Genomic DNA, 13,974 nt, shown 5'->3' with positions numbered 1-13,974 from the left:
CACACACACACACAGAGTACTGACCGGTTCCGTCTGACCCAACACACACAGGGCCGGGTGCCGTTCATGGTGCCAGACAAGGTGCCATGGCCGCAGCTGTGTGAGGCGCTGGACCTGAAGTACAAGGCGGAGATGCACAGCGGGCGCGGCCTGTCGGACCAGAACCTGGTGTTCCTGGGCCAGAAAGCCTTCAGCAGCAACGACCCCGAGGACCACCGGACCATGACCATGACCTGGGCCCAGTTTAACAGGGTGAGGAGGGGAACACCATGTAAGGCTGTCCCCGTAGCCTGTTTTTGGGATTCAAACTTTGTCAGGGTTTTTCGAATGGACGTTCGAACCTTCGTTTTTTATTAAATTTTTTTTTTTATAAATATCTTCAAACTAAATCCTCAATTTGAATAAAGTGATTAATTAATTAATCTGATTAAATAGCTGCTCTACACTGGCTCCCTGTAACGTTTATAATTGACTTCAAGGTCCTTCTCCTAAACATACAAAGCTCTAAATGGACAGAGACCTACAGTAGCTACATCGCCAACACTCTAATCAATGACATGCCAGCAAGAACTCTGCAATCAGTTGCTGGGCTACTAGAAGATCATCAGCTGCTGGACTATTGCTGCTCCTGGTCTTTGTCCAAAAAAGGATTCCTACTAAACATGCGTGTTGGTCCAGCAGAGTCTGCCTGGGAGGGTTAGGGTTAACCTACTCTGCATTGTACATTGTATATATGTATATATTGAACACTTTTGTCTACGTACTTGACTTCTATTTTATACTTACTATACTTATTTTATACTTATCTATTTTTATCTAGCACAATCTCTGGAGCAAAACAGAAAGAAGCATTTTATATAAAAGTATTCTGTACTTCTGTATGACAACTAATAAAGAAACTTGAACACAGAGAAGAAAAAGGTATGTATCTTAACACTCCAACATTTTGGGAACCCTGGAGTTAGACAAGAAGATGCATACCTTTTTCTTCTCTGTGCATGCAGTAGGAGTAGGAAGACGTTGGGAACTAGGCTAATGGAGGAACCTACTTCCAGTGACTGACGCTAAGCTAGGCTAACGGTACGCATCTTCCTACTCCTACTGCATGCACAGAGAAGAAAAAAGGTATGTATCTTCTTGTCTAACTCCAGGGTAGATGGCAAATAAGCTAATTTCCCAAAATGTTGGAGTTTTCCTTTAATGTTAGGGTTAAATGTCTTGATGTTAGGGTTAAATGTCTTGATGTTTGGGTTAAATGTCTTAACACATTGAGTGCCAACGACGAGATTAGTCGTGCTAACTCGCCATGCGTTGAGTGCCAATGACAAGTTTAATCGTTATTTCTTTTATTAGCGATATCCATTCATTTTTCATCCATCCAGCCTGACGTTATCATTGTGAATGGGTCTGAGCTCGAAAAGGGCAAATACCGCCGCCTATCGTCTCCCGGATGGTAATGCACATCATTGGATTGGATTGGGTGGGCATGTGCATCAGAAAAAAAGTCCGGTCCGGGGTTTTCCCATCTCTGGCAAGCAGTATCGTGTTATCACATTCACTGGCGAGGCTCGGAGCAGCATCGATTATGTGTTTTGGTGCTATAACGCTGGATCAATAAATGCGATCAATATTTGGAATGGCGATCAGGAATTGGATTAATCTTTTTGCAGAACATTTGATATGAGGTAATGATTTTACCAGTATTGGGTTAATCAGATGTTTTTTTCTCAGCCATCGCAGCGTGTCTGTGTGTGTGTGTGTGTGTGTATGACGTTAGCGCTAACCAGGTCATGGATAATAGATTTTTCAGCCCGCTTCTCTAGCGTACATAAGTACACATATACTATCGATAATCTAGCGTTTATTTGAAAACTATTCATAAATCAGCCAAAAAATTACGTGTTTTGTGTATTCCACTAAAGAGCTATTATCGCGGAATTTCTCTGGAATTACTAGAACTCTCCAAAACTATACTCGTATTCAAAACGGTATAAAACGGAAATGTACCAATGAAAAAACTATCCGTTTCGTACATGTTCAGTGCAAGCAAGTCATTGATAAGCGAGGGGTGTTTTAGACCCATAGCCATAATTTAAGATATAGTTTATATATCTTTCCCCGACCTCCCATTGACTTCAGTGCTGGCACTCTAGCCCATATATGGTCAAAGGGGCGTGGCACTCAATGTGTTAATGTTAGGGTTAAATGTCTCTTAAACGTGTGTTGTTCCAGGAGAGTCTGCCTGGGAGGAACTTCACCTTCTGGCAGTGGTTTGATGGAGTGATGGAGCTGATGAAGAAACACCTGAAACCTCACTGGAACGATGGGTAAGAATAACCCTAACCTGACCCCTAACTAGGGCTGCATGATTCTTGCTAAAATGTGAATCACGATTTTTCTCTCTAAGAATTGAGATCACGATTCTCTCACACGATTCTTATTTTTTCAAGAAAATAATTTATTGCACTCTTTCATAAACAGACAACATAACATATATGAAAGTGCTTGCCTTAAACTTAAAAGTCTCTTGTAACATACAAAATAACTCATGTCAGAATCGTCATCATTTAAAAGAGTTAAGTAAAAGAAATTATTAAAAAAAAAGTACTTTTTTTAAGCAGCCTCTTAACCCATTCTCTGCCGGGCTTATATCCATCCTAAACCATCCTCCGCCAGCGCTATTTGTCTATGAAGATGTTCACCTTCTTTGCAGGGCTATAACTTTTTAAATTGTATTGCTAAATTGACATTACTATGGCCCATTCAACATCAATTATCTATCGTTCAGGATGTAGGAACGTTTTACTTTTTCATTCACACATTCATACTAAAATACCGTCTAGACGTATAAATATGTTTTTATCGTTTTCTGCAGTATTTCATAGAACGTGAGATATAGGCCTAAATGCATATATTAGATGATCAAATGCAGTTTGATACCGATCAACGTTATATTAAACATTTCAACTGTACATGGTCCTAAACGTCATGACTGGTCATCTGCGGGTGAACGGGGGGGGGGGGGGGGTCGTTTATAATTCAATGACCGACGTTAAATGATTCATGTAGTATGGGTGATATATTGATCAGAGCAGTTTGTATCGAAAATGGTAAAGAAAAACGCTGAAACTCACCCCAGTCTCCTCGTAGCGTTGGGTGATGAGAGTGGAGCAAAAAGATCGCTATTATGGGATGTTGATCGATGCGATCCATTTCCGGTTTGTATATTACTAATACACATCCAAATCATGTTTATTATTGAGTTATGGCAAATATTCATATCGACGGTGTCTATATTGAGCCCCGGGACGATCACCGAGTGGCCGGACGAAAATAGGGGACGGACCACTTCCGTTTTGGGCAACTTCCTGTTTGGCAATTCGCCGATCGGCCACCAGGTGGCGGTATTGAAGCGTTGCAGAGTTGTGCCGAGTCCCACAGCATCACCCAAGACTCCGTGGGTGAAATATGAATACCATGACGAAATATTGATCTCAAAGACGCCTTACGGCGTCATTGGCAGATTACGCATGGCGGAGAATGACATGTTAACACGTCATCAGCGGAGAATGGGTTAACTCATTCCCTGCCAACGTTTATATAGGTTATTGGGTGCCATCCTTTGAACGCCAACCACGTATATAAAAGTTATTTGATCGTTTTCCCTTTTTTTCTATATTTCTATTCATTATTCATCCAGGGACCTTGGTGTTACCATAGGGAATGAGTCTGAGATCACCAAAGTGCAATACCGGCTGCATCCAGCTAATGCATTGGACGGAGAATTCTCTTCCTGTTTTTGCTCGTGACTTTTCAACTAGATCCCTGATTCGCTCATTCCTATGTGGGGTACCATTGGAAAGCCACACTCATTCGTTACAACTAGGGATGGCACCGATCCGATACTCAGTATCGGTCCGATACTGGCCAATATCACGGGATCGGATATCGGAAAAACACTTAAGTATTTTCCGATCCGATACATGCTGTAAAGTGCGCCATCACGTGAACAGTAATAGCGCGACAACAACGTTATTGTTAGCTAAACGTGAGTCTTGTTAGCAGCGCGCCGCGATCATGTTATGTTATTTTAACACTTTCTCTGCCAAGGACGCCTAAACTCGTCATTCCCCGCCATGCTAATTCTGCCAATGACGCCGTAACACGTCATTGAGATCAATATTTCAAAAATCTGTGATCGCAATCATATTTCTCCCCCGGAAACTTGATCTCAATCCCCTTGTTGATCCCCTCTCAACTCTCCAACGGTTCAAGAGCGCCATCTGGTGGCCGATCGGCGGATCGCCCAAACCGGAAACCGTAAACGGAAGCTGGTGCTCATTCCAATTCGGTCCGATCACTCGCTAATAGTCCCGGGACTCGATCTAGACACAATGGATAGCAATCCGTTACCAATAACTCGATAAACAACATGATTTGGACGTATATACTATTATACAACCTGGAGATGGATCGCATATTTCAACATCCCATAATAGGAATATTTTTGCTCCACGCTCATCGCCCAACGCTACGAGGAAGCTACGGTGGGTTTCAGCGTTTTTTTTTACCGTGTTCGATATAAACTGCTCTAATGATCATATCACCCACACTAGATGAATCATCTAACGTTGGCCACGGAATTATAAACGACCCCCCCCCCCATCCGGTCAACATCAGATGATAAGTAGTAACTTCTAGAAGCACGTCCATTTGACATTTTTTATCTCGCGCAGATCGCTATCGAACTGTATTTGATCATCAATATAATGCATTTAGGGCTATAAATCACGTTCTGGAGAAAGCTGCAGAAAACGATAAAAACATATTTATACTTTAGACTGTATTTTAGTATGAATATGTGAATGAAAAAGTATAACGTTCCTACGTCCTGAACGATAGATAATTGACGTTGAATGGGCCATAGTAATGTCAATTTAGCAATACAATTTAAAAAGTTATAGCCCTGCAAAGAAGGGGAACTTCTCCATAGACAAATAGAGCTGGCAGAGAGGGGTATAATGATGTACATAAGCCTGGCGAAGAAAGTGTTAAGCTCAAAGAAGAAAAAGGCAAAACAGCCCAATAGGGTCCAGCTGCAGACCTGGGTGGTGTTATGTTAATACGACACAGAGAGAGTACACTGCAGGTAACGTTAGACTACTAGGAGCGGATTAGCTATGGAGCTAACAGAATAAAGACACACTCACAAACATATACACAGAGGACTCACGTGTATACTTGTGGAATAACACGACACAGCCAAGTGTACCATCTGGAACGGTGGCACAACACTGGAAACTCCATGGACTTAACCATAACCAAATGTATTGTGCTGGACGAACAGCCCCTTTCTGTTGTTGAAAATGTAACGTCAGATATCCGACGCATAGCCTCACGTCATGTTGCCAGTGTCGGCATTTGATCTCCGACACTGCTATTCCAAATAAGTACAATGTTGTGTTTCTTTTTAGAATGTAGCCAAGATTATAACCATAATCATATTATTAAAAACAGCAGTCAAAGTGTATATTTTCAGCACTACGTTTGTTTACCAATGATTTTAAAATCTCTGTGCATTGCACCGGAAAACACGAGGACAGGAAGCCGTCATGAAATCCCTGTAGTCTTATTAACTAAAACATTTTAACAAAATAAAAAGGAGCAGCACTATTGCATAACTGAGTCATGTTTGCTATGTATTTCTTCCTTTAGGGGAGTAGGACATTTGTTTCACAGTTTTAGCATGATGTTTTATAGATGGCTAGGTTAAACACAGGTTTTTGTTTTTAAGAGGGTGGGTTTGATTTGATTTGACTTGATTGAAGTGTATTTCAAATATGCAACACAACAAACAAACATCAAGTACAGATATAGCCTTAAGCCGTTGAAATAATAAATGTATATATAAAAAATAAATTAATTAATTAAAAAAAGTCAAACAAAATCTTTTTTTTGTGGGTGGGGGTAGGATCGGTATCGGACCTGTCAGGGTTCGAAATTAACGGGGGCTTGGGGCAAAATGTCCTAAAAAATTTACCAAATGCCCTTGAAGTTTGAAGATAGTTTCAAGAGACTGGCTAGGCTACAATATGATGCGGGGGCTGTAGACAGTGGTTGTTAACTTGTTCTGTGTGCCGCAAGTATGTCAAAAAGAAAAACAGAAACATGTTTGTCATTGTCGTGTTACTTCACAGTACAAATACGTGAGTCCTCTGCTGTGGTTGTGAGTATCCTTTATTAGCTTAACTCTGTAGCAACATCACACAGGTGTATCTCTCTCGCCCCTCCCGTACCTGCCCCTTGACCCCGAGTACGGTGGCCTGTACACTCTGTCGTATAACGCACATACATTAACATAACACCACAGTCATCGGTAGTAAATCAATGAGATTGTGGACTCTGATGAGGACATGATTGAGGAGGTTTAAGTTAGGTTTACAAAACCTTCACATTTTATTATGTTCTGTTAAATCCTGCAAAGAGGCTAGAGTGAGGAGTCTGATGATTAGGTTAGGTTACAATTTAAGCTTAAGATTGACTTGTATTGATTAATCAATCATCAATCAATATATTAAAACAATTTGCTTAAAATGTTACTCTGGCCTCTTATTTAAGTGTGTATTCTTTATCTACTTGAACGTAATACCTTATCTACCTGAAATGTACTGAAATTTTATATATATATGCGACACAAATTAGTTTTAGAATTTTTGACTGGTAAAAAATCTGCCTGGCTGGCAGTGTGCAAGGAGCAGTTTGCGTGGATGTTTTTGTCGGCGGGACGAAGACTGTAAAGAAATACAGCGCTTTGCACCACCAGGACAGCCGCAGCCACAAAATGAGGTCATTAATTGAGTTGTATTTTTTAAATGATAAGGATGTTTAATAACCTTTTTCATCATAAAAGTTCAGTGCCCCCCGAAATACAAAAAAAGCCCCCGAAAATCAATTAAGGGGGGCAAAAAAAGCCCTGGAAAAAAAAGGTTTATTTCTAACCCTGGGACCTGTATTACCATACAGGTCTACTTAAAACAGTGCTGTAATGTTAAAGCTACATTACCATACAGGTCTACTTAAAACAGTGCTGTGATGTTAAAGCTACATTACCATACAGGTCTACTTAAAACAGTGCTGTGATGTTAAATACATTACCATACAGGTCTACTTAAAACAGTGCTGTGATGTTAAAGCTACATTACCATACAGGTCTACTTAAAACAGTGATGTTAAAGCTACATTACCATACAGGTCTACTTAAAACAGTGCTGTTAAAGCTACATTACCATACAGGTCTACTTAAAACAGTGCTGTGATGTTAAAGCTATATTACCATACAGGTCTACTTAAAACAGTGCTGTGATGTTAAAGCTACATTACCATACAGGTCTACTTAAAACAGTGCTGTTAAAGCTATATTACCATACAGGTCTACTTAAAACAGTGATGTTAAAGCTACATTACCATACAGGTCTACTTAAAACAGTGATGTTAAAGCTACATTACCATACAGGTCTACTTAAAACAGTGCTGTTAAAGCTATATTACCATACAGGTCTACTTAAAACAGTGATGTTAAAGCTACATTACCATACAGGTCTACTTAAAACAGTGATGTTAAAGCTACATTACTATACACGTCTACTTAAAACAGTGATGTTAAAGCTACATTACCATACAGGTCTACTTAAAACAGTGCTGTTAAAGCTATATTACCATACAGGTCTACTTAAAACAGTGCTGTTAAAGCTACATTACCATACAGGTCTACTTAAAACAGTGATGTTAAAGCTACATTACCATACAGGTCTACTTAAAACTGTGCTGTGATGTTAAAGCTACATTACCATACAGGTCTACTTAAAACACTGCTGTTGAAGCTATATTACCATACAGGTCTACTTAAAACTGATGTTGAAGCTATATTACCATACAGGTCTACTTAAAACTGATGTTAAAGCTATATTACCATACAGGTCTACTTAAAACACTGCTGTTGAAGCTATATTACCATACAGGTCTACTTAAAACAGTGCTGTTAAAGCTATATTACCATACAGGTCTACTTAAAACTGATGTTAAAGCTATATTACCATACAGGTCTACTTAAAACAGTGCTGTTAAAGCTGCATTACCATACAGGTCTACTTAAAACAGTGCCGTTAAAGCTGCATTACCATACAGGTCTAACGCAACCCCCTCCAATGTACAATAAATGTCCTATTAAACCCAATAATACACAAGACCCTCTTCTTGGGACCAAGTAAGGTTTAATCGATAATCCAATGTACAGTTACTTAAAACAGTGCTGTGGTGTTGAAGCTGTGGTTCTGTGGTTCTGGTACCAGGGCCATCCTGGGTTTCGTCAACAAGCAACAGGCCCATGACCTGCTGATGTCCAAACCCAACGGAACCTTCTTGCTCCGCTTCAGCGACTCTGAGATAGGAGGCATCACCATCGCCTGGGTGGCGGAGAACCCCAACAAAGCAGGTAAGGTCAAGGTCAACTTTATTTATATAGCACATTTAAAATCAACCGAAGTTGTACCAAAGTGCTGTACAATACAAAAACAGAAATACTAAAAGAAATATAAAATACAGTACGCACACAAAGTCATAGAACTACAATAAAGTTTAAAAAACAATCACGACACGACCAAGGAATGTGTGGCTTACCAAGCCTCAGAAAGCCAATAAAAACAGGTGAGTCTTCAGCTGTGTTTTAAAACTCTGTAGAGTCTGGGCAGACCTCATTTGCAGTGGAAGACTGTTCCATAACTTAGGGGCAGCCACTGCAAAAGCTTGATCGCCTTTAGTCTTTAGCCTAGACCTCTGGACATCTAAGAGCAGTTTATTTGCTGACCTCAGTGCTCTAGCAGGGGTAAAAAGATGGAGGAGTTCAGCTAGATACTGAGGGGCCAGACCATTTAAGGCCTTGAACACAAAGCAGGTAACTCCCTTTAGACCCTAACCCTTCAGACCTCTGGGAGCCAGAGGCGTGATCTCTTAACGGATCATACCGCTCTTTTTGACAGTAGCTAGCTTTTGTATATATGGAGGTGACGGAGGAAAGGTTGACAGAGTGGAGAAGCAGTTGGGTTAGCGTTAGGTTAGTTAGTTAGTTAGTTAGTTAGTTAGTTGGGTTAGCATTGTTACCTAATGGCCTCCCAGCTGAAAACAACACCATGCTTTGATTTTCTCTGCCAATGTCTTCCTGAGGTTCACAGGCAAAGAGCACTTTTACCCAAAATGTATCATGAATTGCAATTATGGTTTTATAAGAGATGACTAAGAGCTCTGGAATGCAGTTTGAATTGAAACGGGGAGGAGGACTAACATATTCATTCATTCGCTAATGTATCGTGAGATGTGGCCAAGCAACCCTGTAGAAGAGATTATGACAGAGGTCTGGAATGTATTCCACTCTGGAATGCGGTTTGATTTGAAATGGGGACTAACGTGTTAATTAAATTGCAAATCTATCATGAGATGGTAAAGCTCTTAGTAACGATCACAGAGGTCCAACATCTCTTAGTAACGATCACAGAGGTCCAACATCTCCTCTTAGTAACGATCACAGAGGTCCAACATCTCTTAGTAACGATCACAGAGGTCCAACATCTCTTAGTAACGATCACAGAGGTCCAACATCTCCTCTTAGTAACGATCACAGAGCTCCAACATCTCTTAGTAACGATCACAGAGCTCCAACATCTCTTAGTAACGATCACAGAGCTCCAACATCTCTTAGTAACGATCACAGAGGTCCAACATCTCTTAGTAACGATCACAGAGGTCCAACATCTCTTAGTAACGATCACAGAGGTCCAACATCTCTTAGTAACGATCACAGAGCTCCAACATCTCTTAGTAACGATCACAGAGCTCCAACATCTCTTAGTAACGATCACAGAGGTCCAACATCTCTTAGTAACGATCACAGAGGTCCAACATCTCTTAGTAACGATCACAGAGCTCCAACATCTCCTCTTAGTAACGATCACAGAGGTCCAACATCTCTTAGTAACGATCACAGAGGTCCAACATCTCTTAGTAACGATCACAGAGCTCCAACATCTCCTCTTAGTAACGATCACAGAGGTCCAACATCTCTTAGTAACGATCACAGAGGTCCAACATCTCTTAGTAACGATCACAGAGCTCCAACATCTCCTCTTAGTAACGATCACAGAGGTCCAACATCTCTTAGTAACGATCACAGAGCTCCAACATCTCTTAGTAACGATCACAGAGGTCCAACATCTCCTCTTAGTAACGATCACAGAGCTCCAACATCTCTTAGTAACGATCACAGAGCTCCAACATCTCTTAGTAACGATCACAGAGCTCCAACATCTCTTAGTAACGATCACAGAGCTCCAACATCTCCTCTTAGTAACGATCACAGAGGTCCAACATCTCTTAGTAACGATCACAGAGGTCCAACATCTCTTAGTAACGATCACAGAGGTCCAACATCTCCTCTTAGTAACGATCACAGAGCTCCAACATCTCTTAGTAACGATCACAGAGGTCCAACATCTCTTAGTTACGATCACAGAGCTCCAACATCTCTTAGTAATGATCACAGAGCTCCAACATCTCTTAGTAACGATCACAGAGGTCCAACATCTTAGTAACGATCACAGAGGTCCAACATCTCCTCTTAGTAACGATCACAGAGCTCCAACATCTCTTAGTAACGATCACAGAGCTCCAACATCTCTTAGTAACGATCACAGAGGTCCAACATCTTCTCTTAGTAACGATCACAGAGGTCCAACATCTTCTCTTAGTAACGATCACAGAGGTCCAACATCTTCTCTTAGTAACGATCACAGAGGTCCAACATCTTCTCTTAGTAACGATCACAGAGCTCCAACATCTCTTAGTAACGATCACAGAGGTCCAACATCTCTTAGTAACAATCACAGAGCTCCAACATCTCCTCTTAGTAACGATCACAGAGGTCCAACATCTCTTAGTAACGATCACAGAGGTCCAACATCTCTTAGTAACGATCACAGAGGTCCAACATCTCTTAGTAACGATCACAGAGCTCCAACATCTCTTAGTAACGATCACAGAGGTCCAACATCTCTTAGTAACGATCACAGAGGTCCAACATCTCTTAGTAACGATCACAGAGCTCCAACATCTCTTAGTAACGATCACAGAGGTCCAACATCTCCTCTTAGTAACGATCACAGAGCTCCAACATCTCCTCTTAGTAACTATCACAGATGTCCAACATCTCTTAGTAACTATCACAGATGTCCAACATCTCTTAGTAACGATCACAGAGGTCCAACATCTCTTAGTAACGATCACAGAGCTCCAACATCTCTTAGTAACGATCACAGAGGTCCAACATCTCTTAGTAACGATCACAGAGCTCCAACATCTCTTAGTAACGATCACAGAGGTCCAACATCTTCTCTTAGTAACGATCACAGAGGTCCAACATCTTCTCTTAGTAACGATCACAGAGGTCCAACATCTTCTCTTAGTAACGATCACAGAGGTCCAACATCTTCTCTTAGTAACGATCACAGAGGTCCAACATCTTCTCTTAGTAACGATCACAGAGCTCCAACATCTCTTAGTAACGATCACAGAGGTCCAACATCTCTTAGTAACAATCACAGAGCTCCAACATCTCCTCTTAGTAACGATCACAGAGGTCCAACATCTCTTAGTAACGATCACAGAGGTCCAACATCTCTTAGTAACGATCACAGAGGTCCAACATCTCTTAGTAACGATCACAGAGCTCCAACATCTCTTAGTAACGATCACAGAGGTCCAACATCTCTTAGTAACGATCACAGAGGTCCAACATCTCTTAGTAACGATCACAGAGCTCCAACATCTCTTAGTAACGATCACAGAGGTCCGACATCTCCTCTTAGTAACGATCACAGAGCTCCAACATCTCCTCTTAGTAACTATCACAGATGTCCAACATCTCTTAGTAACTATCACAGATGTCCAACATCTCTTAGTAACGATCACAGGTCCAACATCTCTTAGTAACGATCACAGAGCTCCAACATCTCTTAGTAACGATCACAGAGCTCCAACATCTCTTAGTAACGATCACAGAGCTCCAACATCTCTTAGTAATGATCACAGAGCTCCAACATATCCTCTTAGTAACGATCACATAGGTCTGGAATGCAGTTTGACACAAGGAGGGGAATGAAATAGCAGATTTTGTTAGCTTACGTGCTAACGTGATTGGGATATGCCATTATAACAGTATAGCATTGTGGCTAGCAGGGTAGTAACGTTAATGCTAGCAGAATGAATGGATGTAAACTTTATTTAACAGATTGCAGAATGGGTACAATACAATACGGCTCAATACAAACAATTGTTAAGGAAATGCAGACTGTTGTAGCTTGGACTGGGCTCCTTATAACAATAACTTGACAACACGTTGGTAGCCGCAGCTACTTGGGACAGCTCTGCTGTAAACACTGGAAATAACTAATGGATGGAGTCGAGGTCCAGCCAGGGGAGAATTTGGCGTCGGTCTCTACTGCGCATGGGCATTGGGCAGAACGGCTCCGTATCCGGCTTGCGCAAATTACATGGCACCATTGTCGGCGAGTTTCCAAAACGAAAACACCCTTTCAGCGTTGCCAAAACTGCGTTTCTTTTTAACTTGGACATGCAAACGTAATCATTCAAAAATAGAACGTTGCTGTTTTACACCAGTGTAACCATGGCCTAAGAAGGGAGATCCCCCCTTCAATGGCCCTTCTAAGGTTTCTCTCCTCCACATTGCCTGTGGTGCATTTATTCCTATTGCTAGGTTTTAGTGAGTTTTTCCTTACCTTCGTGTGGGGTATGTCTGGGAGTGTTGCATTTATTTAAAAAATTTTGGACTTAACACATTCCCTGCCACGGTTATATCCATCAATGTAGCCTCACTGCCACCACTCTAAGCCTATGGAGATGTTCACCTTCTTTGCAGGGCTATAACTTTTTAAATTGTATTGCTAAATTGACATTACTATGGCCCATTCAACATCGATTATCTATCGTTCAGGATGTAGGAACGTTATACTTTTTCATTCATAGATTCTTCCAAAAATACCTTCTAGAATATAAGTATGTTTTTATCGTTTTCTGCAGTAATTCATAGAACGTGAGTTATAGGCATAAACGCATATATAGATTATCAACTGCCGTTTATTCCCGATACACGCTATATTAAAAAATTCAACTGTATATGATCCTATACGTTATGCTTCATCATGCCCAGATGAAAGGGGGGGGGGGGGTCGTTTATAATTCCGTGATCGTCAGTAAATGCTTTATGTCGTATGGGTGATATATTGATCAGATCAGTTTGCAGTGAAAAGAATAAACAATTGGGCTAAAAATAGCGTCATCGCCCTCTTACCGTGCGTCAATGAGACTGGCGGTGAAAGATCCCAGGTATAGGACGTCGATCGCCTAGGTCCATTTCCGGTTTGTATGTCGCAATAAACGCCGAAATCATATCGATTATTACGTTTATAAAGCGATTAGGGATGTCCCGATCCGATCACGTGATCGGAATCGGCGTCGATCACGTGCTTTTCAGAGTATCGGGGATCGGGAAAAAATAATAATAAAAATCGGCAGTCAAAAAAAGAAAATTTTTATTCAACAAACATGACCATGTCCACGTCTTAAACTCATACGGAGGCCTTAGTTTTGGTTTTAAATTACATATAATATATCATCATTAATGTATTTATTGTCACACAGAGCAGAATAATTATCCACAACAAACACATTCCCCTTTAATTTTCACCGTTGCAACAAACATTCCCTTTAATTTAGACGCTACACGCTACACGCGACCACAACAACAACACGTCGCTCCCGAAACACGGTTAATATCCACTGACTTGAGCAGCTAGACTTAATGTCAGAGGTTTGGAACTAAGCATTTTAAAATATAAAGTCAAGCCAGTT

At 40.9% G+C, this 13,974-nt stretch overlaps 1 protein-coding gene across 1 annotated transcript in view; it reads left to right on the top strand.

Moving 5' to 3' along the window:
- LOC311235351 (signal transducer and activator of transcription 5B-like) overlaps window positions 1-13,974 on the top strand; it is a 76,286-nt gene that overhangs the window by 53,487 nt on the left and 8,825 nt on the right. The window contains exons 13-15 of the mRNA XM_084322788.1: window positions 52-252; window positions 2,233-2,327; window positions 8,349-8,491. Of these exons, the coding sequence (XP_084178914.1) occupies window positions 52-252; window positions 2,233-2,327; window positions 8,349-8,491 (439 nt within the window). The remainder of the gene's footprint in view (window positions 1-51; window positions 253-2,232; window positions 2,328-8,348; window positions 8,492-13,974) is intronic.

This window comes from Notolepis coatsorum, assembly GCF_963971535.1.
Source record: "Notolepis coatsorum genome assembly, chromosome: 10".
Classification (NCBI taxonomy): domain Eukaryota; kingdom Metazoa; phylum Chordata; class Actinopteri; order Aulopiformes; family Paralepididae; genus Notolepis; species Notolepis coatsorum.
Note: the sequence above shows the minus strand (reverse complement) of the source record. Positions and strands in the feature narration are given on the sequence as shown.